Below are 25,349 nucleotides of genomic sequence, written 5' to 3'. Positions count from 1 at the left end.
GGTGGGAAGAGTATTTAGTATTTTCAAACCAAGATTAATTAACCCTTGAAATCATCACGCGATCAGAAAGAAAGGAGCATTCGCCAAGTGACGGTGACCTGTTTACCGCGGACTGGGGCTGCTCGCAGCTGACTGGGCGCCATCCACGTGATCTTTCATGTACAGTCAGCTCCGCTCAGGCGTTGACGTTGCTCTCGCGCCAGCAAAGCTTCTGACAACTGCTCCCAGCTTCCATTTGTACGTGCACTCTATCCATTTCGTCTCTTTCATTTAATCAACTTTTGTCTTTCTTGCCATATTGTCATCATTCGGGGTGACTCATCCTCCCTTGACACCTTGTTCTGCGCTGGGGCTGATTCGCTGGTTCAAGCTCTCTCCCGATTGACGTTGCTTCATCACAACAGCAACAGAACACTTATCATTTGTTAAATTCCGTCCAGCGAATCGTGACGCGAATCGTTTCTCAATAAAGATGGTCGGACTCATATCGGCCGCCGGTTTGGTTGGCTTCCTCTCCGAGCCTGACCCAGAGCTCAAGGTCTTTGCTTTGAAAACATTAGATTCTCAGATCGATCATCTCTGGACAGAGGTTGTAAACGCTGTCCCTGAAATGTGAGTCCCTTTTGACTAGGCTTGTGAGAATGAGCTTCATCTCGATTGTTGCGTCATTTCTCCCGAGTCCGACCGGCTTCTAGGCCTCTGCTGACCATCCACCTAGTGAGGCTCTCTACGAAGATGAATCATTTCCGGAACGCGGCCTTGCGGCACTAGTCGCATCAAAGGTATATTATCACCTGCAGGAATATAACGAGAGCATGGTTCTTGCTCTAGGCGCTGGGAAGCTGTTCCAGTTGGAAAACGGCGGCGAGTATGAGGAGACCATTATCGGTACGTTGAAGAAGATCAGCAGCATTGGCTCTCTCTGATACTGATACTAACGTGTTTCTTCATGTAGCGAAATGCGTCGATACCTTCGTCTCTCTATCTGCCGCCCAACGGCCTGCTGCGGGTGACCAACCAGCGAATTTGAACACTGCATTCCCAGCATCGGGCGACGGTGCAAGCAGCACATCCGCCAGCCTCACTTCTCCTATCACACCTTTCTCCAAATCCGCACTGCCCTCGAAATCGTTGCTTTCTCGCGCGGAGGTTCCCGGCGTGGACGCCGCACACCCTGGTGGCGATGACACTACCGTTCAGCACGAGGAGAGCTCTCTTGTCTTGAAGCGCGGTGTCCAGGGTCAATTGCAGGCTGTCATTGAGCGACTGTTTGAAGCATGCTTCCGACAAAAGCGATACCGTCAAGTCATTGGAATCGCCATCGAGGCAAAGAGTCTGGATGTGCTCCGTATGGCCATCCTCCGTGCCAGTAGCGACGAGAAGCAGGAGGAGGGCGACTCCCGTGGCAGCGAGGAGCTCATGGAATATGTTTTGGATATCTGCATGGGCATTGTCCAAGAACGAGCCTTCCGCAGCGAGGTTCGTGTTTCCAAATATTCCTACACAAGTCCCCCGAGTCGGCTAACCATGGCTTAACTTTCTAGATCCTTAAACTAATTTTGGAACTTCTTAATGAAATCCCGGCACCCGACTTCTTCTCGATCGCCAAGTGCGTTGTCTATCTTAATGAACACTCGATGGCCTCTGCTATTCTTCGTCAGCTGGTTGAGAAGGGAGATGCGCGATCCCTCGCCGTTGCCTATCAAATTTCCTTCGACCTTTACGACAATAGCACCCAAGAGTTCCTCCAGAAGGTTCGACAAGAGATTGCTGAGCTTGTTCCCGAAGACGAGACGGAGAAAGAGAACAATGACGAGAACAACGAGCCAAGAGAGTCTGACGCATTACTCGAAGACCAGGGAAGCTCCTCCCGGCCCTCGGGTAAACGTTCAGATCTACCAGATGATGCGGTGACTGCATTCAAGAACATTCTCTTGATTCTCGATGGAATCAAGACCATCCAGTTGAATCTGGAATTCTTATACCGGAACAACAAGGCCGACATCGCAATTCTGAACAAGATTCGTGACAGCCTTGAGGCTCGCAATTCTATCTTCCACACTGCGGTGACACTTTCAAACGCCTTCATGCATGCGGGAACCACTCACGACAAGTTCTTCCGTGACAACCTAGAGTGGCTCGGCAAGGCCGTGAATTGGTCCAAGTTCACAGCCACTGCTGCGTTGGGCTGTATCCACCGCGGCAACCTCAGCCAGGGTCAAAAGCTTCTGCAGCCCTACCTGCCCCGCGAGCACATCGCCGGAGTTGGAGGCTCAGGATCTGTATACAGCCAGGGTGGCTCCCTCTACGCCTTCGGTCTCATCTACGCGAACCACGGTGGTATGGCGGTCGACATCATTCGCGACCACTTTAAGAAGGCCACGGAGGAGGTTGTTCAGCATGGTGGTGCCCTTGGTCTCGGTGTTGCAGGCATGGCGACAGGGGACGAAGGCATTTACGAAGACCTGCGGAGTGTCCTTTACACTGATTCTGCTCTAAATGGTGAGGCCGTCGGTCTCGCCATGGGTCTCATCATGCTTGGCACCGGCAATATGAAGGCTCTCGAGGATATGATCCAGTACGCACACGACACGCAGCACGAAAAGATTGTTCGTGGTCTGGCCATGGGTATGGCTTTGATCATGTTCGGACGCCAGGAAGCTGCCGACGAGCTCATCAACGGTCTTCTCGGTGACCCCGACCCAACTCTGCGCTACGGTGGTATTATGACCATTGCCCTGGCTTACTGTGGCACCGGCAGCAACAAGGCAGTCCGCAAGCTCCTGCACGTCGCTGTCAGTGATGTGAACGACGATGTTCGCCGAGTTGCAGTGCTCAGCTTGGGATTCATCTTGTTCCGCAAGCACCAGAGTGTTCCTCGCATGGTCGAGCTGCTTTCTGAATCATACAACCCTCACGTCCGATACGGTGCCGCCATGGCGCTCGGTATCTCCTGCGCCGGTACTGGCTTGGACGAAGCCATCGACCTCCTCGAGCCTATGCTTAAGGACTCCACCGACTTTGTTCGTCAGGGTGCTTTGATCTCTCTTGCCATGGTTCTCGTCCAGCAGAACGAGGCCATGAACCCCCGTGTTACCAGCCTCCGCAAGGCCATGATGAAGATGCTTGGTGACCGTCACGAGGACGCTATGGCTAAGTTCGGTTGTGCCATTGCTCTCGGTATCATTGATGCTGGTGGCCGGAACTGCACTATCAGCTTGCAGACGCAGACGGGTAACCTCAACATGCCCGGTATCGTCGGTGTTGCGGTTTTCGTGCAGTACTGGTACTGGTTCCCTCTCACACACTTCTTGTCGCTTAGCTTCACCCCAACATCCGTGATCGGTGTCGACCAGAAGCTCGAAGTCCCACACTTCAAGTTCCACAGCAACACCCGCCCTAGTCTCTTTGACTACCCCCTGAGCAACAAGTGAAGGCCGAGGAGGCCCCAGAGAAGGTGAAGACTGCTGTTCTTTCTACCACTGCCCAGGCAAAGCGTCGCGCGCAGCGTCGGGAGAAGCAAGCACGCCGTGAGAGCATGGATATTGACCAAGCGCCTACCACACCCAAGGCTGCTGATCAGCTGGACGCAATGGAGACAGACGAAGCTCCTAAGGAGGAGGGAGAAGAAGGCAAGGAGACAGAGAAGGGTGCTGCAGAGGTACAGAAGAAGAAAGCAGAGCGGGAGAAGGTTGGGTACGAGCTGGACAACCTGTCAAGGGTACTTCCAGCCCAGCTCAAGTACCTCACTTTCCCCGACCCCCGGTACGAGCCGGTTAAGAGGGTATGTTCATTTCTGTTCGTCCCAATGAATCCAATGCTAACAAAATTGCAGCCCACTGGCGGTGTTGTCGTTGTTCTGGACAAGCAGCCCGACGAGCCTCGCGAGGTAATTGAATTGAAGGCTAGCAAAGAGGCTCGCCAAGCACCTCCTGCGACCGAGACCCTCCAAGACCGCCTGCAGGCTGCCATCGGAACCGCTGCTTTGCAGACTCCTCAACGGGCTGATGCTCGGGCTGCTCTATCCGCTGCTACCTCAGGTGCTGCGGCTGGTGCCGGTGTTCTGACGGCTGTGGATGAGGACGAAGAAGGCGTGGAGGACGCACCTGTCCCCGACGAGTTCTCCTACGAATCAGATGGTGAAGAGCAGTAGATGTTGTTGCGGCATAGAATCTTGATGCTGGATGTATTACTAGACTAATCAGGCTGTCTACGCCGACGTGATCTATTTGGAGGGCTAGTATAGCTTTCCGTCACTGTGATTGATATGGAAATTCCTATGTTACTTTTAAATTGCCCCTTCATTCTTGTGTACTCTATACACTTGGTCAGAAGGACCACAGTAGGGTCGCCATGATTTGAACATGCCGGTTAGGCCGGCTTGCAATGGGTTTCGGGAGTAGAACTTGCACATGCCAGAGGTACTAGTTCGCAGCCACGAACCAGACTTAATTGTACAAAGTACCTATTATTGTAGATATATATAAGTGTTACATTGAGTATATATAGCTACATCGAGATATATTGTCAGAATCATAGCGACATAATCCAATTGCAAACCGGCCGATACTCATCTTCACATGTTCACATGCCACGGGGCCGACGTCGTTGCTGACTCAGGAATCTACTGCACTGGGCAGCGCAGGGCTGTTATGCCTCGGCATTTCCATTATGACGCAGCACGAGCCAATAAACTGTCTGTCAACGGCGATGACCGAAATGATCAACAACCAATGACTGCTACAACGTAAGGTCCCAAGGTCTGCTTTGTGTGGGAGCATGTGAACTGGTATCATGCTCCGAGGCCCCTTTTGGTGCATCTTCATGTCCAGACTTGGAATATCGCCCGAACTTAGCGGAAATTGTTTCTTGCCCCATACATATATTCCCCAGCTTCCCCGGACTTGAAATTTTCTTCTTTCTCCCAACTATTCCTTGACCTCGATATAAATTTCGTTGTACGCCTTTTCCCCTTCATCCCTCACTCTCCTCCGCCGTCGCCACCATGGCAAAGACATTTAGCAAAGAGGACGTCGCCTCCCATAGCAAGGGTGACAGTCCCTGGATCATCATTGACGAAGATGTCTACGATGTTTCCAAGTTTCAAGAAGAGCACCCTGGTAAGCGAAATCATGCGTGCAGATAAGCATAGGGATCACATGTTAACACTTTTTTTTTTTGAACAGGCGGAAAGAAGAGTACGCTGACCCGAGAGCATCCGTTACGCCCGATAAATCCATATTAACAGGTTGTGTCTAGTTCTCCAGCGAGTTGCCGGAAAGGACGCTTCAAAACAGTTCTGGAAGTACCACAACGAGGGCATTTTGAAGAAATACAAGGGTCAGCTGCAGATCGGTTCGTTGGATACGAAGAAGGCGGCACCGGCGCCACCTACCCCAGCGCCAGCCCCGAAAAAGGCCGCCCCCGAGCCGAAGTCCACCGCCTCTTCGTCTTCCGTGACACCGCCTGCCACCGGAGCGCCCCAAGACCCTTATGGAGAGTTGATCCCCTTCGCCGATCCCTCATGGTACCAAGGTGTAAGTTCTGATAAGCTTTTGCTTTTCTTATCTGCCATAGGTCTGCGGGACTTGCGGTTGCACAGAAGCTAATCTATATGTCGTTCATAGTATGCATCCCCCTACTTTAATGAGTCCCACGCTGCACTGCGAGACGAGGTTCGCCAATGGGTCGAGTCCGAGATCGAGCCATATGTGACCGAATGGGACGAGGCCAAGGAAGTGCCCGCTCACATTTACAAACAGATGGGAGAGCGAGGCTACCTAGCCGGCCTGCTGGGTGTCCACTTCCCCGAGAAGCACACCCCGCACCGCGTGAAGTCTGTGTCACCAGACCGGTGGGATTTGTTCCACGAGATGCTGCTGACCGACGAGCTATCGCGTGCCGGCAGCGGTGGTCTGGTGTGGAGTCTGATTGGTGGCTACGGAATTGGCTGTCCGCCATTGGTCAAGTTCGGCAAGAAGCCGCTGGTTGACCGAATCCTGCCGGGTATCTTGGCCGGCGACAAGCGTATCTGCCTCGCCATCACCGAGCCCGATGCGGGTAGTGACGTCGCAAACTTGGGTTGCGAGGCTAAGCTCACCGAGGACGGCAAGCATTACATCGTCAATGGCGAGAAGAAGTGGATCACCAACGGTATTTACTCCGATTACTTCACGACCGCTGTGCGCACCGGCAAGGACGGCATGAACGGTCTCAGCGTGCTGCTCATCGAGCGCGAAGCCGGCGGCGTCAGCACCCGCCGCATGGACTGCCAGGGTGTGTGGTCCAGCGGCACGACCTACGTCACCTTTGAGGATGTCAAGGTGCCTGTGGAGAACCTAATCGGCAAGGAAAACCAGGGCTTCAAGGTTATCATGACCAACTTCAACCACGAGCGCATCGGCATCGTGATTCAGTGCGTGCGCTTCTCCCGTGTCTGCTACGAGGAGTCTATGAAATACGCGCACAAGCGCAAGACCTTCGGCAAGCGACTCATTGACCACCCAGTTATTCGCATGAAACTCGCCCATATGGCACGCCAGATCGAGGCCACCTACAACTGGCTCGAGAACATCATCTTCCAGTGCCAGTCCATGGAGGATACGGAGGCTATGCTGAAGCTCGGCGGTGCCATCGCCGGACTGAAGGCGCAGTCTACGCAATGCTTCGAGTTCTGCGCTCGTGAGGCTAGTCAGATCTTCGGTGGTTTGAGTTACAGTCGCGGCGGCCAGGGAGGTAAGATCGAGAGACTGTACCGTGATGTGCGTGCCTATGCTATTCCCGGTGGCAGTGAGGAGATTATGCTTGATCTGAGTATGCGCCAGAGTTTGCGTGTCCACGGCATGTTTGGCATGAAGCTATAAAGCTTTTTTTTTTGGGTGTTTTCGACTGCGACGGTAGACCATACCCATTTTGATTCATTTTCTTTTGCTGCTTTTGACTAGATATCCTCTCGTCTGTGACGACTTCTCTTTTTTTGCTACGATCTGCCTTGTACGATAACATCATATTGGCCTTTTTGTACATTTCGCGATTTACGGTGGACATCGCCGCCTTTTTGGATATTTGCTGCATATAACTGATTCTGATTCATAAATCAACTCTCGGTGTCTCCATAGTTTGGGTATTCGCTGGCCATTGCGTTGGTAAGAACATTTGAAGAACCATTAATCAGGACCGACAACAAAAAGCAAGATTCAAAGAATCCATCAAAGAAAAGGGAAATGGCTCAGCAGAATCTTGAAGTCTCCATGTCCCGAAATCCCTTGCTTGTTCAGACGAGCCAACTATGCTTGGGCCTAAGTTTTCATGTTCAGCACCGGACTCCTTTCGATCTCACTCTTTTATTCTCATCTTTGATGGGATTCGAGCCGTCAAGGGTTTCCAAGATTGTATTGGTCGATTATTCTGAATTATCGAGATATGATCAGAAGGAGCCAAGCTGTGAAAGAGCTCAGCAGATGGGTCAACTGCGCTCCCTCACTTCAGCCAAAACTGAAGCGCTGAATAACAGACTGGAATCTTTTTTGGGATACCTGGGGGCCGTCTGAACAGCGACATTGGCTCATTCAGTACTGTACGATTGTTAAGATGGACTTTATTTTGAAAGACTCAAGTTCGGGCGTCTGGGATGATTCTGAGTATACTCGAAGCCAAGCAATACAACGACTGATTTTGATCACTGACCCGACTGTTTTGGATGTATATGTATTTGTGATCCTTGATGGCTTTTTTTTCTTCTCTCTGTGTGAAAGGAATTGAATTTCCGCCTTGTTATATGTTGGTCCAAATGCAGGAATATTTATTGATCGGGGCATTTGTTCGCATTAGTATGATCGTAAGGAGATTGCAGTTTGTCCTGATCTTCAAGTAAACCTACATGAGCTTGTATGCCTACAAGGCTTGTATTTAGGTTCCTCTGTTGATTCTCAGAGAGTATTGATGTATGTTCTCTCTCCTCTTTAGCTCGAAGGGCAAAGGTGAGAAACGCCAGGCTCAAAGGCCAAGTACGGCGTGCCACAGCGACCACTTACGCAAGGATTATGCCTCTGGGCAACTCGACCTCCTCCGACACTTTAGTTCTCATTTGTCCTTTCTCAAATTATCCCTTAGCAGAGCTATAATCTGCGCCTGCGTTGTGTTGTTGTTATTTCATCTTCTAACAAATCTGAGATCTCTTCCGGTCCGTGTTCTTTGTAGGCGGTCGCGGAACTCGGTGGTTGCCCGCAGAGCTCGACTGTCTGCGGTGCTCTCTCTTAACTTTCCATTCGCTTTTCTCCCGTCTGGATCAGCTTCATTTGACCTGACGCTACTTGGAACTGACCATTCATCGGAAATACCCCGGCAGTTCGCATCCTGTTAGCTACGCCTTGTCCCCCAACCCGCAAGTTGTAGCGCGGTTTCCTTGGATACGGTCCGTCTTGCTTCTCGCATTTATCTTTGTCTGTCCAGTTGCTGATCCTCCTTGTGATTGGTAGACATATCACTACATCTTAAGTCCAAATTACGACGTGCCGAAGGTGGCGCGACCAGATCATTTGCAATAGCGCGTTAAGGCACTACCTGCAAAATGTCAAACTTTCTCAACCAAGACTTCGGGTCCGAGGACGACGAGGATGACTTCAACCCTGCTCCCCAAGAAGAGTCTGATGCCGAGGAGCCCAGAGCTAAGGTCGGTCCAGAGACTCCTGTCAAACATCGATGAACAAACACTAACGAATGAGCGTGGAACAGCCAACCAAGAAAGAAGACTCAGGTGGCGATGGCGCTGATGTGGAGGATGATGTGAAGTACCCTCGCGAAACAGATGCAAATGAGGATGATGACGCCAAGGAAGTCGAAAATGACGAAGAGATCGAGAATGAAGTGGACGAAGACGAGGAGGATGAGGAGGACGAAGACGAAGACGAGGAAGAGGATGTGGTATGTTCTCCGTGGGACCTGGTAATGCATAGTTGTTAACGCATGGTTTCTCTTTTAGGCTCGTCCACAAAAGCGAGTGAAGCGCGTTGCCAATCCTTTCATCGAAGACGAGGCTGGTGTCGATGAGGAGGAGGACGAGGCCGATGATGAGGAAGATGAGCTCGCCGAATATGGCATGGAAACACACCCGGATGATCTTGATGCGCTACCACAAGGCACCGAAACAGACGACCGCCGCCATCGACAGCTGGATCGCCAGCGCGAGATCGACGCCAGCATGGACGCAGAGAAGCAAGCGCAGATGCTCAAGGAACGATATGGACGCAACCGTGCTGCCGCAACAGATTCCCTTGTAATCCCGAAGCGACTCCTGCTTCCTAGTGTGGAAGACCCCAGCATTTGGGGTGGGCGCTGCAAGCCTGGCAAGGAGAAGGAGGTCGTATATTCCATCCAGAAACGGATCGAAGAGCGTCCACCCGGCTCCCGCAACCCCATTCGAATTATCTCGGCTTTTGAGCGCGGAAACATTATGCAGGGCTGGTTCTACTGTGAAGCGCGCAGGCAGGCCGATGTTACCGAAGGCTTGGACGGCATCAACTTCTACTACCCATCCCAGAAGCTGACCCTCGTTCCAGTGAAGGAGATGCCAGATCTTCTTCGCGTCCACAAATCGGAAGAGCTTTTGCCCGGTGGCTGGATTCGCATCAAGCGTGGCAAATACATGGGCGATTTGGCCCAGATTGAGGAGGTCGAAACCAACGGATTGAATGTTACTGTGAGACTTGTTCCTCGACTGGACTATGGCCTGAATGACGATGCTTTTGGCGCCCCTGCTGCCGATGCTAAGCGCAAACGCGGTGCTGTGAACACCGTCCGCCCTCCCCAGCGTTTATTCAGTGAGACAGAGGCGAAAAAGAAGCACGCAAAATATCTCTCGTCTACTTCTGGTCTAGGCGGGAAATCATGGAACTACTTGAACGAGAACTACGTGGATGGGTTCCTCATCAAGGATATGCGTGTCCAGCACTTGAATGCCAAGAATGTTAACCCCCGGCTAGAGGAGGTTACAATGTTTGCGCGTGGAGGAGAAGATGGAACTGCCAATTTGGATCTGGCATCGCTGGCCGAGACCCTGAAGAACTCCACCGCTGAAGAGTCATACCAACCGGGTGATCCAGTGGAGGTTTACCGGGGTGAACAGCAGGGTCTTATTGGTCGCACAGTGTCAACTCGAGGTGACATTGTTTCATTGCAAGTCACCGAGGGCGAGCTCGCCGGCCAGACAATTGACGCGCCTGTTCGAACTCTCCGTAAACGATTTAGGGAAGGTGATCACGTCAAGGTTATCGGCGGCAGTCGATACCAGAATGAACTGGGCATGGTCGTGCAGGTCAAGGATGACACCGTCACTCTGCTCAGTGATATGAGTATGCAGGAGATCACAATTTTCAGCAAGGATCTTCGACTATCTGCTGAGATGGCTGCCGATGGACAACTTGGCATCTATGATGTTCACGATCTCGTCCAGCTTGATGCTGCCACTGTTGCTTGTGTCATTAAAGTGGACCGGGAGTCCCTGCGTGTGGTGGACCAGAATGGTTCTATCCGCAACATTCTTCCTACGCAAATCGCAAACAAGATTACCCCCCGTCGCGATGCCGTGGCTACTGATCGCAATGGCGCAGAGATTCGAAGCGGTGATACCGTTCGCGAGGTCTACGGAGAGCAGCGCAGTGGAGTAATTCGCCATATCCACCGTTCGTTCCTTTTCTTGCATAATAAGGCCCAAGCCGAGAACGCGGGTATCTCTGTGGTGCGGACAACGAATGTCGTTACCGTGTCAGCAAGAGGTGGTCGGCCCACTGGACCCGATCTCACCAAGATGAACCCTGCCCTGGCGATGCAAACCCCTGGAGGTGGTGCTGCAATGCCACCTCCTCGTCGCGGCCGCGATCACCTTATCGGAAAGACTGTGACTATCCGCAAGGGTCGTTATAAGGGTCTCGTCGGTATTGTCCGGGACGCCGACGATAACTCCGCTCAAGTTGAACTCTACACATCTAACAAGCCCGTACACGTTCCGCGCGACATTCTGACACCTAAAGAGTATGTTCTTCCCCTACTTTGTTTGATACACGGCCTTTCTAACTTTTCGGTAGTCCTGTTTCCAAACAGCCCCTCTCCATGGGCCGTGGACGAGGAGGAGGTGGCCCTGGAGGGCGAACTCCATACACTTCAGGCGGTCCTGGGAGAGATGGTTGGGCCGGTGGCAGAACTCCGATCGCCGCCGCCGATTCGTCCAGAACCCCCGCTTGGAACAGCGCTTCTGCGAGAAGTAAGTACACTACTCTTATGAAGTTGACAAAAATGCTAATCATAACATAGCTCCTGCTTGGGGTGGCTTGAGTGGCAGCCGTACACCAGCCTGGAAGAACGATGGCTCCCGTACCGCAAACCCCTACGAAGGGAACCGTACCGCATATGGAGGAGTTGGCAGCCGAACCCCGTCCTGGACCTCAGGATCCAAGACACCATACGACTCAAGCTCCGGTTTCGATGCCTTCGCCTCTGGATCCCGCACTCCCGGCTGGAACGCGGGTGCAAACACAGGCAGTCGCACTCCCGGCTGGAACAGCATGGCTGCCGGCAGAGACCAGCGTGATTTCGACGATGCCCCGACTCCTGGTGGAAACTACTCCGCCCCCACACCCGGCGCATACGCTGCTCCGACCCCTGGCGCACCAACTCCTGGCGGGTGGCCCGAAAGTGCGCCCACCCCTGGTGGAGCTTTCAGTGCGCCCACTCCCGGTGGCGCTCCAACCCCTGCGGCGTTCGATGCGCCAACTCCGGCGATGGGTGGAATGGCTGCTACGCCTGGTGCTGGGTACGGTGGTAATGACGGCGGACCACGGTACGATGATAGTCCGAGTCCATAGTTCTTGTTCTGTTTCTCTTTCAAGCCCCAAACCTTTGTCCTTTCACACACCTTTAAGATATCAAACGGGATAGGACCGGTTTCACATATGTATTCTACCTTTTGAATTTACTTTCTTACAAAACAGCATACGGCGTCAAATGATATTTCCTAGTCACTGAACATACTCCTGAATGGCATACCTGAATACCTGAGCGTAGCGATCCGGCCAACCTTCGGCGTGGACACATACCAACATCCTATTATTCCTTGTCATAAACAGCCAATGCCCGGTCAATGATATCTGCCGCCCACAGGCACTTCTCATCTTGGAAGCGTGGCGTGATGATCTGGATAGCACATGGGGCGCCGTCCACCTCATCGGGGTGATCTGGTATCTGTTAGCAATCTATTCGATACAAGAGACAGGCTCACTGACAGTCCGGCTGCATATCACCACCTGTTGCCATAGGCTCAGGGTCGAGCTCTTTGGACGCTCTTCCAAATGGAATAATGCATGCAGGGTACTGGATTGGAAGAAGTTAGTCTATACGCCAAACAGCCAAGGCGAAAACAGCAGAACGAGACGGAAATATACTTACATCCAACAAGTTCCATATCACAGTGTAAGGAGGCCATCCATATGTATCATGGCCCACGGCTGTGTTTTGAGCCCCAGGAGCCAGAATCACATCAAGCTTCTGGTCCACCCATGTCTGCCTCCAGACATCATGAACCCGCTGGCGGGCCACATGCAACGCCTGGATAGTCTCAAATGGTCCTAGACCTTGCTGGACAGGGTGCGGCCCAGAGAACATCGGCTCTGCAGCCTTAGCAACCGAAGTCACAGCGGGCTCGCCACTAGCCGCAAGATGATCCTTGTGCGGACCATAGACAAAATACTGGAAGGCAAGACGCGACGCATATGCCACACTCTGTGCTTCATCGTCACCATTGACGCGGACGATACGATGTCCTGCTCGCACCAAAGCCTCAACCGCCTGATCCAGAGCCCTCTTTACAGGCGGGTGGAGCGGGAAATGCTCATCTTCAGCAAGCACGCCGATAGTCAAGCTTTGGCTGGCGTCGCTACCCGACGGGATAGTTTGCCACGGGACCGCGACGGCACTAGAGTCATACTTCCACGCCTGGCCGTCGGCGACGACAGAACTCATCAGTAGCTTGAGATCGGCGATACTATGTGCCAGCGGACCAGCGGTTGGAACAAGGGTTGGGATCCCTTCATCGACGCCGGAGATCTGTCCGCCGAAGGGGATACGGTTGCTTGTTGGCTTGAAGCCGTACACGCCACAGCATAGCGCGGGGATGCGGATCGAGCCGGCGATGTCGGTGCCCACGCCCAGAATCGAGCCGCGGAATGCTACCAGTGCGCCCTCGCCGCCGCTGGATCCGCCCGCTGTTAGGGTTGTGTTGTGTGGATTGCGGGTGCGGCCGAAGATGTTATTCTCCGAGTCTGCTGTCTGGGTGGTTGTTAGCTTCACGTCCTGGGCATATCTACGAGCCATTCGGTATTTTTACCATCATTGTCTGTGGGATGTTGGTCTTCACGTATAACACCGCGCCAAGCTGCAGTAGCATATTCACTAGTGCTGAGTTCGTCTTCGCGGGTTCGTTCTCGAGAAATGCGACATATCCTATTGTTGTCTGCACACCCTCGACACAGAAACTGTCTTTTATGCTGATCGGTAGACCATGGAGGGGTCCAATGGGCTTTCCTTCCCGCTGGAGGTACTCGTCCAAGTGTTTAGCACGCTCCAGTGCCTGGGGAAAGAAGGTCTCCGTGAGACATGAGGTCTAAACAAAACATGTATTAAGGTCATTGCTCTTTTATGCTGTCAGGGATATGTTGTACTCACAAACTGCTGCGCAATAGCAGCCCTCTTACAAAACGCTGTTGTAACAGCCAGTGAACTGAACTGCCCCGACGCTAACTTGACCAATAACTGATTCGCGGTATAGTTTTCCGTCAGGTCCAATTCGGCCTCAGAGAGTAGACCACTGCGACGAGGAATATCAATATCTAGTAGACGGGGGTTTTCGTCTGCGAGCGCCAGTTGGTCTGAGCTCAGAAGCCAGTCTCGGGGGATCTTCTGCTCGCATTCATGGTGTTTGGCAGCAACGAGGTCTTGCCAGTTGCTCGGGGGTGCTTTGGATGCCATTTGGGGATGGGATAAATGTGGTTTTACGTTGGTGACCGTCCTCCTCTTTATGTAGAATTTATGTCCTTTTCTTGCTCGGAACAGCGGAACTTGCCTACTAGAAGATGTGGAAACTTCCGCTTTGCCCACTTGTCTTAACTCCCCACTTGGGCTTGGTGATCAAGCGTGTGTCGACCCGCCGTTTTGGGATAGCTTGGAGTCGGAAGGAATCCGCGATAGCACTTGGGGTGTAGAGCGAAACGTTGTTGAATTTGTTGAATACTAACGTCACTTCATTGTCATTACTTTTGTTCTTGCAGGGTATCCCTGTCATATACTGGAAAATAAAGGCCTGGTATGAATGGCGGCTATAGTAACTCCCAACTAGTTAACCGGCAATGCAACCCCTCTATCTGCCGTGGTTATCCAACCCCTCTCCATCCTCAACTTTACCTAGGTAGTTTATCGATTATATTGACCTGGTTACCACATTTTTGAACTTGCTACCCCATGGAAACCGGTCAGGTAGTCCATATCGTTCTAGATCAACACCCTCTCACAGCAGGCAACGTCGAGACACAAACACCGGTTGTACGGACCAGGCCTAGCCCCAATGCAAAATATACTAGAAGAACCCCACCGCTTCCTAAGACCCCATTTCTGGCCGAAACAATGTGAGGATTATTTTTGATGGGCTTGGCATACCTTGTTCCTGGAATGCCGCGGTACAAGCCGTGGGCGCAAACGTAGAGTGGGGGTCTATCGGATGTACAGACGGTAACTAACTATAGGGCATTTAGATAATGGAGGGTGAGGCAGTGAGATGATAATCTTGGGAAAAATTGAACACGTGAACAAGAAAGAGAACAGGGATCCTTCACGTGTGCTCCCTTCACTACCGTTGCCTAGTCTGCCTATGATTTTTATGGCCAAATGGCCAAGTGGCCCTTCAGGTGTGTTCTAAAAATCCCCGCAATCTCTAAATCCCAAACAGGAAGGTGGACCCGCACGTTATCTTTGAACTCTATCGGATGGGGCATATGCAGGTGTCCAGGTGGTATCCACGGAAATGAAAACCTTTGAATGAGATGAGCTTGTAGTTAACCTTGAAACTTGCTATAGGCAAGTCCAGCAGGCCACTTCTGATTCGAGATCTGATATTGCGCCTGACTACTTCAGCCTCGTGTTTTTATTTTATTTTAGTTAGTTTAATTTTATTTATTTTTCGCTCTCACGTATCTACAAGACCTCGCGTGGGACTTGAAGTGTTTTATCATCTACTACTGTGCCCCTTGCTACTTATACTCCACCACACAGCTCTCTTCTTTGACTTCCTTTCAACCAAACCAACATTCTACCCTGCACTGTGGCTCTGACATTTCAACAACAATGCCCTTTGCTACAGATATCCTAACTGACCCTTCGGTCTCAGCCTCTGCTAGACAGCAAGCTCTCAATCGCATCCACTCTGACCCCGGCGTCCCCCAGAGTTCGACGACCTCCTCGTTCTGGACCCTGGGACCACACAACTTCAGCCAGGGAGTTGCAAAGCCTCTGCCCAAAGAAGCCGATGTTGTTATCATCGGCTCTGGTATTACCGGATCAGCTATTGCACGAACCTTGCTCCAGAACCGCGTTTCAAAGCCCTCTTCTACCTCCCATCCATCCGTGGTCATGCTTGAGGCTCGCACAGTCTGCAGCGGTGCAACGGGCCGCAATGGCGGTCACATCCTGGAGACAGCCGACGAGTACGCCGAGTTCGCCGACATCTTTGGCGTGGACGCCGCGCGTAAGCTTATCCGCTTCCGATTGGCACATCTGAAGGAGATGCTCGCCGTCTCAGAGGAGCTTGGCATCACTACAGAGACGCAAGCACGCAAGGTCCAGTTCCTGAGCGTTTACTTCGGCGATGAGGCCTGGAAGGCGGCGTTGGAGCGGATGCACCGTTTCAAGGAGGGGATGCCGGAGGAAGCTGCTGAATGGACGTCTTACGAGGGAGATGCTATCCCGAGGGTACGGTGATATCCTACCGTTACCACTAAAAGCGCGGATTTTTTAATATTCTTTCTAGGAGTTCCGTTTGACACGTGCCCGCGGCGTCATAACCGGCCCTGCAGGCGCCCTTTGGCCTTACAAATTCGTCACCGGCGTCCTCAAACGTCTCCTTGCAGACTTCCCGGATGACTTCCGGGTTGAGGAAAACACCGCCGTGACCGCTATCCACGACGCCACTTCCTCCAACGGCCCAAGATACAAGGTCGACACAAACAGAGGCACTATCACCACCCGACACGTTATCCACTGCACCAATGCCCATGTCAGCCACCTGGTACCAGGCTTCCGGGGCCGAATCTTCCCCGTGCGCGGGCAGATGTCAGCACAAACCCCTGGTGACAGGTTCCCTAACCAAGGAGCGCATCATTCCTGGCTCTTCAACTACGACCGCGGGTTCGACTACATGACCCAGCTGCCCGGCGGACAGATGATGCTCGGCGGGGGCTTTGCGCAGAGCGAAGCCGGCGGTCTAGCAGACCTGGGTGTTGCAACGGACTCTGATCTTAGCCTTTACATTGATATCCACTTGTCTGGGGCTTTGCGTGCCATCTTCGGAGCCAAAGACTGGGGCTGCGTGCAAGGTGACCCGGTGCAGGCGATGTGGACTGGTAATATGGCGTTCAGCTCGGATGGATTCCCCTGGGTAGGACGGTTGCCTGGAGCTGTGACAGGTCGGTCTGAGCATGGGTCTGAAGGAGCTGAGTGGGTTTGTGCTGCGTTCGGTGGGGAGGGAATGGTTCAGGCTTGGCTTGGTGGTAAGGCGATGGCGACTATGTTGCTCGCACGGGATGCCTCGCTGAGTGAGTCTGTCAGTGCGGATCTTTCGTGGTTCCCTGAGCAGTTGCTGGTGTCGGAGGAGAGGTTTGTTGAGACGGTGTTGCCGAAAGACGTCGGTGATGACGTTCACAGGGCAAATCTTTAGATTGCTTCTTGGGGGTTTTGCATATTAGATTTGCAATTTCTTTTTCAATATTTTGTCTGACGTCTGACCACGCGGTACTCCTTTTCTTAGTCTATCGTCTTTGACAGCTGAACAAAATAAGACATCTAGTTTTATGGAATCTCGCAATTATGTTTTTAGTTCTGTCGTGCATGAGTTAGGGCTAGAGTTTTCCGGCTATCTCCTTTAGATCAGGCTTCCATGTTCTCTCAAGGCTTAACAAGCAATGTGAAACCCATCGCTAACGATCATTGGCGAAGGGAAGTGCCTTGCACCTTGTACCATGTACCTTATCAAGGAATCCCAAAGCTACGGTATCATCTCGTACAACTTCGGTAATTCATTCGGACAGCCCTACGTACAATCCGGCTCATGAAATGGTACCGAATTCATATCATCCAAAGTATCCAATGAAAGCTCTAACCATCAACATACCTGATTCTGATTCGAAATAAGTCCCCGGCATAGCCATATCACCCGACACCCGACACCCAAACCGCACAACCCTAACCAAGGCAGCCAAATTCCACCAACCTCCAGTAGGAGGTCCTCACTGCTAAAGAGACACGAAGCCAATATTCAGGTCATGGAACATGCAACGAAGCAGACTGTCCCATAGCATGGCCATGATCCGCGATATCGCGATAGCGGCCTGCCAATGCGCGCCTAGCAGACTTTCCCCAAAGAACCATTGGGATAATCGTCCCAGTAATGGCTAGACTCAACATCCCACACGTGATGAACATATTCTGTATGCCGCTGCGCTGGATCCATGGAGAGATGACGAATGGAACACCGATACCGACCGCGTTTCGCATGAACGCCACAGCCGTGAACGCATCACCGGTGATCTAGAGATGGGTGTGAGTACAAAGGACTACTCGAAATAGAGGAAGTATGTATCCTGAAGGATGTATCATATCATGTATCTCGAAAAGAGAGAGGTAGGACAGCAACCAATCATACCTCTCTGTAACTGTCCATGACTAGCACCAATGTAGCATCGCTAATACTGCCCAGGCCAAACCCGAAAAAGGCACCTGCGACATTTGGCCAGATCCAGTGCATTCCCTACAAGCCACGAAACAACATGTTAGCACTCACTCATCAACAGACCCTCAGGCCGAATAGAAACTTTGACTATGAATGTTGTTGCCTTACCCGAGAAATCGTTGCACCGAACATGATAAGGCCACCTGCCATGAAAATGGCCGGAAGGTGTAAGATGTACAACCGCATTTCGGGTTCGTAGTAGCCCCTGTTTCGTTTTGCGTAGTACAAAATCGACCGATCGCCGATGAAGCCACCGTATACTGTACCGATGATGTTCCCAATCAATGGACCAGCGCTAGTGTATCCGATTTGGGCAGGGGAGAAGAGATATGGCGGCTCTGGAAGTGTGAGTGACAACACGTTCGAAGTTACTGTTAGCCAGGCTAGTCCAGCTGCATATTGAAACGCGGCAAATGCCACAGCGGGAAGGATGAGCACGCAGAAGGGGCGGTAGAAATGCGGCCAGATTGGTTCTAGTGTTGGCGTTGCCAGGGCAAGTCTCTTGCGCCAGGGGTTCTGCGGTATAGTGAGGTCCAGTACATGATGAGGACGGGCCCGTTCAGTGACAGATAAAGAGCAATTGGATGAAGACCCCGAGTCAAAAATTTCCGCACCATCTTCTTTGATTAAGACGGGTGGCTTGTCTTTTTCAACGGTGGCGTGGGCTTGCCCATTCAACAAGGGGACGTACTTAGTTTCCTCGTATATGAAGAGGAAGATGACAAAAAGGATACCGTTGGAGATCCCCATGGTTTGATAGCACGAGCGCCAGCCGTGCTGTGTGGCTTGTGCCCCTGCAGCCATGGGGGTCAGGAAGCTCTATACATGGCTTCGTCAGGTACCGCCTGAATCTCCAAACTCCGAGGTTGAAGACTTACGCCAATCATGACACATGTCAAGTATAATCCGTTCATACTTCCCCGATGATGCACGAAGAACAAGTCGGCAATCTGTACAACATTAACAGGACGGGACACTTCACTATCAGTCCAAAGATATAGCTCACTGTTATCTCCGCTATCGACTCGTTGGTTGAACCAGCCAGACCTTGTAGCAAGTTGGTCACATACAGCTCTGTCAGACTGTTTATTCTGGATGTCCAGAATGATGTCGTCAACATTAGAGCTGTTGAGACGATATAAACTGGCCGTCGGCCGTACTTTTCCGCGAAGGGAATAAAGAAAATACAACCAGCTGTCAGACCGACAAAGTTTACCGACATGGCTTTATTCAATTGGGTGTAGGTGACTTCCAGGTCAATGGTCATCTGCTGCCAAAAAATGGCTTGAATGGATAGCCTGATATGACAGTAATGTTACCAGTCTGGCTCATGTACTATGATAGTTTGCACTTACGCTGTGAAGATAACTATTGTCATAGCTAAGACAACTGCGAAATTGACTGATTTGCGCATGGTGCTCCAATTCTATTCGTGGATATATGTTGGGATTAGCTCATCAATAGGTAGATATGAATCGAGCGCTGGCTCACTAGGGGCCCGTTGGGATCGAATGAGGGAATAGGGTCGAGAACGACACTGTGTTGCCCGTGCTCATCTGCCCCGTCGTCTGGGACAGGATAGCTGTCAATAAACACCCCAACGCAGGAGAGAAAAGGAACCACACCTCGAATCAGTTTGAGTGTGCCCGGAGGCTGGTCCGTTTCATCATCAAAAGGGGATAGAACCTGGATCTCCGCCATTTCCCGAGTTATAGACGTCCCTAGGGTTGAAGTGATGCTCCAGATATAAAGAGCGTGCTGCCAGAGGTATAAGTCTCGTCGGCTCTTAAAAGACGTGGTCAAGCCCTGGATATGCAGCCAAATCCCTGTTTACTTTGAAAGTCAGGTAGTGGCTGCACATGCTAGACGTTGATCTTTTGACCCCCAATGTCAGGATGCCACAGATACCACAATCCAGGCAGAGAGATAAGCCATGTGCTTTGTGACCCGGCTATTACCCAGGAGTTGCACATCCATTGAAGATGCGGACAGAAAGATCTCCGAGGTGGAATTGGTTCGCTGGTCGGGGTCGGTTATCTTCAGAGCTCTGATCGCTTTGAACCTTCCAAGGTTCCGTTGCTTATCTGTTGCGTCAGCCTTCCTGATTGGGTATAGCGTGCGTTTATGGGATATAAAAAGGAGCAGTTGAGGGTCTTAGTAGTCAAATTAACACATAGCTTTGGTAGAATTACAATTATATCCATAAGTCATATCAGCCCCATCTCCAGACCTCTTTGTCGAGCCAACTCATGCACACTCAGATTCGGGTCTTCCTTCTGCCATAACTCTTCTAGCAGGCTGAGGAGAATTCCACACTGATGAGAGCCTAGCAAACCCTTCCTAATGCTTTGTTGCCATTTCGGCTTGCGACATAGGACACTGACTTCCAATCCAGCGACAAACATAGGAAACAGAATTGCATTCTTGATGAAGACATCTTCCGTTGGACGCTCAACTGACGCAAGACGGAGAGCATCAAGACTAGCGAGGATCCGTGCAACAAGAACGGATGTATCTGCTGGACACTTGGCAGGCTGCCGCCATGCCGAGATACTGTTATTGGAAGTAGGAGTAGCAGACGTGTTAGCTCGTTTCCTGATGATCAAGATACCCGCCAGTCGATGCGCCTCCCATAGATAACATTGTAAAAAGCTCCCTGGTTGGCCAGGCCAGTCCCAAAGAGTCTGCTCCGTAGTCTCTGCGCCTATCCCGGCAAGTATATCAAGTAGTGTACGAGGAAGACCACTAACAGGCTCAATACCAAACCTGAGTGCCGCGGGCTGGCAATACCGGCGCCAGATACCAATCTCCGGAGCCTGGCGACCAACCGAAAAGCACGCCAGGTCTAGCACCCCCATCACCTCGAGGAGGTGGATACGGAAGTGAGTTGGGGTAGATTGGCGATGCAAATCATCGAGCCCGTGGCTCTGCAGAATATTGTGCATACCTTCTAGATGCATAGTCCAGGGCAGGCCGTGCATCAGCTGGGATCAAATCAGTGTCAGAACTTTAAGCCAGGGGATAACCGAAACAAGAAGTTGATGTTACGCACGCCAATGGTACACAGCAGCAGCCCTGAAGTCAACGTCCCATCAGACAGGGTCGTGCTGCACGCTAGTTCTGATCGAAAGGTTTTTAATGCTGTGTCGAAATACTCACAGAACCGCGAGGTGGCTGTGCTCGACAGTGCGAGTTGGAACGCAATACAGATTGAATACAAGGCACTGGATTCTTGACAAAGCTGCGGGAGACGCGGATAAAGCATGGTATTCCTTGCAGTTGTCGAGTGAAGCACGTTAATGCCGTTATTCATAACTACTCGATATCAGTATCGTGTGGCAACCAGCATACATATTCAAATGATTTCCTGCTGCAGACTCACATTCATTGAAAAGACTCTCATCCTCAACCACCTTCTGTGAAGCCGCTAGCTCCAACTCCTGACCCCCATCCAAATCTACATATCAATCAATACTGGACCGCATCATTTCAAAGATCACACTAACCAGCATGCCCGTCCCGTTCCACCCGCTTTCTCATCTCCCTGCTAAGATCCCTCTGTCTCCCTCTCGGCCTCGACGGCACAGAATTCTTAACCGGCTTATCGGCGCCAGTAAAATGACCACGCGACGCAATCCCCGTACCCCATCTTAGTCGAACTTCATAGCCCTCGCACACGGTCCTGCGCTCGGCACAATTTTGGCACGAAGGGCGGGTGTTGTCGCAACGACGTCGCCGTCGCTTACACGTCCAGCAGCCCTGGTATGAGCGGGTCGACATGCCGGATTTGGGGTGTTGTACTTGCAGCGTTGCGCGGAGAGATGAATGGCGGGCCGTTTAATGCAATGCGGGGACACCGGTAGATCATGCGGGTTCAAGAGGGCGCGTCCGACTGCCTATTCGGGGTTAACTCGATTTCGGGATATCCACATGTGCAAGGTCAGATGTGGATGGTATGAACATGATAGTAGGCAGAGATATTATGAGATTTACAGGAGATCCAACAGTGGCATAGGCATAAAACAAATTGGTGTACAGGCTTGGCCTCCTTTGGCTACTTCTCTTGATAGAATATCCGATATTCAGCCAAATCGAGGCGACCAGAAACGATGAATTGGCCATTCCCTTGTCTAGGTAACGACCCCTAGAAACATAGAACCCATGCACAATGTCTATTGTAGTGCGTACTTTTTACCATAAAACCAAAAACCATATCTGCAGTGAACCACAAACGAAACCCCAGTAAAGCCTAGATCAGAAAAGAAAGAAGACAAAAAAATACATAATACAAAGCGGCAAAGACCGTCATGGCGGCACCGCTCGAGCCAGCAGACGGATATTATCCACAAAGCCCTTCACCAGGTCCTCGTACTGGTTCTTAGGATCGCCCGACATAGCAAGCTGGCCCTGGCGACGGATTTCCTCAGCCGAGACTTCAACTTCAAGCTCGTGCTCGAACTCATTCTTGCCCGGTTGTTGCTGCGACATGGTCAGAAGACTGCTTTTGAGGGTGACACAGAACATTTGTATAAACTTACATCGGATTTGGCTACTTGAGTCAAGTCGACCTGGTAGGCCAAGTGGCGGTAGCTCATGCGATCCTTGATGCGATCGCCTCGTCCGCCTTTACTGACTGCTGCATCTACCACAGGGAGATGGCTGACGTCGCCTGTGTATTCCATTTCCAGATTGACACTGACGCGCCAGTCCACCGTTGTCCGTGGGCTGCAGACATCCACGTCGGCAATTCGACACTTGACTATTTTCGCGATGATTTCACCGGTTCGTTCGTCGGTTGTCACTCGGACTTTAGGCTTGTGTCTCGGGTTCAAATTTTGACGGATCACCGGGGGCAAATCAGCTGCTTGTATCTCATAGAAAGTGTCACGTTCTTTCTTGTGCACGTATGCAAGTGGGATTCGGGTCGAGTTGGGCTGCGGTATGGACGCTTTCACAGCCTCATTCAGGAAATTATTCATAGCTCGGTGTTGTTCCTGTCCATGATAAGTAACTAAGTAAACTTGATGGGGATTGAGGCACCCTCGCCAGGACACGTTGGGAAACGACTTACCACAGTCATTTTGCTTTCAAAAGATGTCCGAACCCGTGCATTCTCCCGATTGAGGACACTCTCGGTTAAAATTGGAAGATGGATACGATCTCTGCTGTCCATGTCGATGATGTGGCCCAATTTCGCCTCAATCTCGATGATAGTCCCCTGGCCGGCAGCAGCAGAACCTGCTGGCCCGGCATTCACGTCGTTCCTCATGACTACATGCTGAAACAAGAAATCACAAAGGGTTTTTGTGAGCTCCTCGTGTGGAATGAAGCCAGTAATGGATGGCTCCCAAGGGCCCAGCGAGCCTACAGCCTGCGAGTTACTCGGCGGACGAAGTGGGGGAGCTGACGGAGCTGGGGGACCTTGGGCGCGAGGCATACTTGTGCTTGGTGAAGCAACAGCAGGCGCTCGTGTGACCCGTGCGGCGGGTATGGCTGCCATTATCGAGGAAGACCGTCTGCGAGTATCCAGAGAGAAATCTTGCTGGCTCTGTCGCGCATGTTTTGGAATTGGGGGACGGGGATTGGGAATGATCGGGCGTCTGCTTGTGTTGCGAGGCGTCAACCGAGCATAGATCGGGGGCTCGTTGTATCTCCTTCTCTTTGGCTTGGGTTGTTGTGCATCGACACGGGGTTGGTGGTCGACTTCCATTTCCACGGCATGGGCGCCTCCGCGAGCGCCAGAGGGCGAACTGTTCATTTGACTACCCGGTGCCAATGGGGAGGTTAGTAAATCTGATCCTGCGACGGTGGGCTTCTGTGCAGCGGGACTCTCAACCAGCATTCGGTCTTCGGAAGTACGAATTTGGCCAGCGTTCGCTGACTCGGAGGCCGCGATGATACTATTGTGACGGGAGATCGATTTGGGACTGGCGCTCTCGGTTGGCTCTTGCTTTGAGCCGCCGGAAGGGAGATGAGTCGGCTCGGAGGGGTGATAATTATGCGGAGAGAACTGTCGTTGAGCCACAGGTGACTGCGTTGGAACCTGATCTCGTGATGGGGCCTCCTGTGTGGGCCTCGGGCTGGATAGGGGATTGATGGGGGAATTGTGTCCGGAGGACGGCGGGCGGGCACTTGATGGCGACTGGCGCGTAGCAAAGGTAGGAGGAGGGCCTAGCGGGGTGCCAGGGACAGATCGGTGTGCGGTGGGAGAGAAGTGCTGCAATGGAAGAGGTTGCGACGCAACAGGAGGGCTGCGGAAAGATTCGACTGGAGCTCGGGATGTTGTCATCACCGATTGCAGTGATTGAGACCGCTGCTGAGACCGCTGCTGGGCGAAATAAGACTGTTGTTCCGGGTGTTGTGGTCCTGCACTCGTCGGCTGCGGTGTGTACGGTGAGACCAGAGAACCACCGGGGTGTTGGGGATGCGACCCGTATGCCGGCGCGCCAAATGGATCACGGGTGCCGGGACCATACGGTGTCGAGATGTGCGGAGGTGTCTGGCTGCGCTGCGCTGTATTAATCACTGGGGCCGAGTTGAATTGTTGGTATGGCGATTGAACGGATGTGTAAGGTGAGCTTCGCTCTGGGGAAGCGTGCTGCGGGTGTTGCAACGGAGAAGGCTGGGGCGGACGTGTAGGATATTCTGAGTAAGAAGCTGCCTTCTTCGGTCGCTTTTGGGGGGTTTGATCGGATATGGGAGAGCTGGCCGAGTTGCTTGGAGGTGGAGGGTTGGAGGCGCCGCCGTCGGTGTTCATGATCGTGCGCAAATCCATCGTGACTGCACCCACTTCGGGACCACTTCGACCACGCGAGCACTTTTATCAAGAAATACACGTGACAGGCGATCGCGACATTCAGACCGTATCGCAAGATGACGGGGAGCAGAAAGAAGGCGGCGGGACAATGAGCGTGGATAGACAAAGAGGAAGGGAGAAGTTCTCGAACTGCGGAATCGCGCGAATCAGGGAGCTGAGAGGATCGTCGCCGCTTTAGGGAACCGGCGACATCAAGGTCCAATAGTCTGTACTATGTGTCAATTTGTATTGATCAGAGAGATGTCTAAGTTCTACGTTGGGAGCTTTGGAGCTCAAAAATGTTCAGCGAAGCTCCCGTGCAAAATGGAGCTCTTGGAAGTATGATGCATTCGGAGAGTTTGGTAGAGCGCGCTATGGAAAATGTCTATTGTCTTTTTGAGATCACCCAATTCATACAAGCGTCTAACGGTATTTGACGTGACATATGTGTTTCAACGTCTTGAATCCTCGGCCGCTGGTAAAAAAGGCCACGGTTGTGATCTCGAGATG

The 25,349-nt window shown here is 52.0% G+C and overlaps 8 protein-coding genes across 8 annotated transcripts; 4 read left to right on the top strand and 4 right to left on the bottom strand.

Annotated features, from left to right (window-relative positions):
- Positions 1 to 428: 428 nt before the first annotated feature.
- N7525_010983 (proteasome regulatory particle base subunit RPN2) lies at positions 429 to 4,153 on the top strand (the record flags this gene model as incomplete). Its single annotated transcript, XM_061215305.1, has 6 exons — positions 429 to 612; positions 719 to 888; positions 956 to 1,479; positions 1,545 to 3,402; positions 3,432 to 3,784; positions 3,836 to 4,153. Exons 1-6 carry the CDS (start codon positions 473 to 475, stop codon positions 4,151 to 4,153), a joined length of 3,363 nt encoding a protein of 1,120 aa, XP_061067817.1. The 5' UTR covers positions 429 to 472.
- Positions 4,154 to 5,005: 852 nt separating this feature from the next.
- On the top strand, positions 5,006 to 6,863 carry N7525_010982 (putative acyl-CoA dehydrogenase; the record flags this gene model as incomplete). Its single annotated transcript, XM_061215304.1, has 4 exons — positions 5,006 to 5,120; positions 5,187 to 5,198; positions 5,260 to 5,537; positions 5,628 to 6,863. The coding sequence occupies 4 exons, from the start codon at positions 5,006 to 5,008 to the stop codon at positions 6,861 to 6,863; spliced, it is 1,641 nt and encodes a 546-aa protein (XP_061067816.1).
- A 1,706-nt stretch (positions 6,864 to 8,569) lies between these two features.
- On the top strand, positions 8,570 to 11,858 carry spt5 (transcription elongation factor spt5; the record flags this gene model as incomplete). Its single annotated transcript, XM_061215303.1, has 5 exons — positions 8,570 to 8,671; positions 8,734 to 8,922; positions 8,981 to 11,028; positions 11,082 to 11,257; positions 11,308 to 11,858. The coding sequence occupies 5 exons, from the start codon at positions 8,570 to 8,572 to the stop codon at positions 11,856 to 11,858; spliced, it is 3,066 nt and encodes a 1,021-aa protein (XP_061067815.1).
- A 241-nt stretch (positions 11,859 to 12,099) lies between these two features.
- gmdB (general amidase GmdB) lies at positions 12,100 to 14,016 on the bottom strand (the record flags this gene model as incomplete). Its single annotated transcript, XM_061215302.1, has 5 exons — positions 12,100 to 12,227; positions 12,276 to 12,363; positions 12,439 to 13,317; positions 13,376 to 13,651; positions 13,714 to 14,016. The coding sequence occupies 5 exons, from the start codon at positions 14,014 to 14,016 to the stop codon at positions 12,100 to 12,102; spliced, it is 1,674 nt and encodes a 557-aa protein (XP_061067814.1).
- A 1,368-nt stretch (positions 14,017 to 15,384) lies between these two features.
- Positions 15,385 to 16,972, top strand: N7525_010979 (NAD(P)/FAD-dependent oxidoreductase; the record flags this gene model as incomplete). Its single annotated transcript, XM_002561039.1, has 2 exons — positions 15,385 to 16,008; positions 16,067 to 16,972. 2 exons carry the CDS (start codon positions 15,385 to 15,387, stop codon positions 16,970 to 16,972), a joined length of 1,530 nt encoding a protein of 509 aa, XP_002561085.1.
- A 602-nt stretch (positions 16,973 to 17,574) lies between these two features.
- Positions 17,575 to 19,744, bottom strand: N7525_010978 (putative MFS transporter; the record flags this gene model as incomplete). The annotated part of the gene is made up of 7 exons (XM_002561040.1): positions 17,575 to 17,841; positions 17,957 to 18,061; positions 18,152 to 18,862; positions 18,922 to 18,993; positions 19,050 to 19,341; positions 19,399 to 19,469; positions 19,535 to 19,744. 7 exons carry the CDS (start codon positions 19,742 to 19,744, stop codon positions 17,575 to 17,577), a joined length of 1,728 nt encoding a protein of 575 aa, XP_002561086.1.
- A 506-nt stretch (positions 19,745 to 20,250) lies between these two features.
- Positions 20,251 to 21,823, bottom strand: N7525_010977 (Zn(II)2Cys6 transcription factor; the record flags this gene model as incomplete). The annotated part of the gene is made up of 4 exons (XM_002561041.1): positions 20,251 to 21,027; positions 21,096 to 21,358; positions 21,426 to 21,500; positions 21,550 to 21,823. The coding sequence occupies 4 exons, from the start codon at positions 21,821 to 21,823 to the stop codon at positions 20,251 to 20,253; spliced, it is 1,389 nt and encodes a 462-aa protein (XP_002561087.1).
- A 525-nt stretch (positions 21,824 to 22,348) lies between these two features.
- triA (uncharacterized protein) lies at positions 22,349 to 24,818 on the bottom strand (the record flags this gene model as incomplete). The annotated part of the gene is made up of 3 exons (XM_061215301.1): positions 22,349 to 22,522; positions 22,582 to 23,037; positions 23,115 to 24,818. The coding sequence occupies 3 exons, from the start codon at positions 24,816 to 24,818 to the stop codon at positions 22,349 to 22,351; spliced, it is 2,334 nt and encodes a 777-aa protein (XP_061067813.1).
- Between the last annotated feature and the right edge of the window lie 531 nt (positions 24,819 to 25,349).

The sequence above is a fragment of the Penicillium rubens genome (genome assembly GCF_028828025.1).
Source record: "Penicillium rubens strain IBT 27055 chromosome Unknown utg000004l_segment0_segment0, whole genome shotgun sequence".
Classification (NCBI taxonomy): domain Eukaryota; kingdom Fungi; phylum Ascomycota; class Eurotiomycetes; order Eurotiales; family Aspergillaceae; genus Penicillium; species Penicillium rubens.
This window is presented reverse-complemented; position numbering and strand designations above follow the sequence as displayed.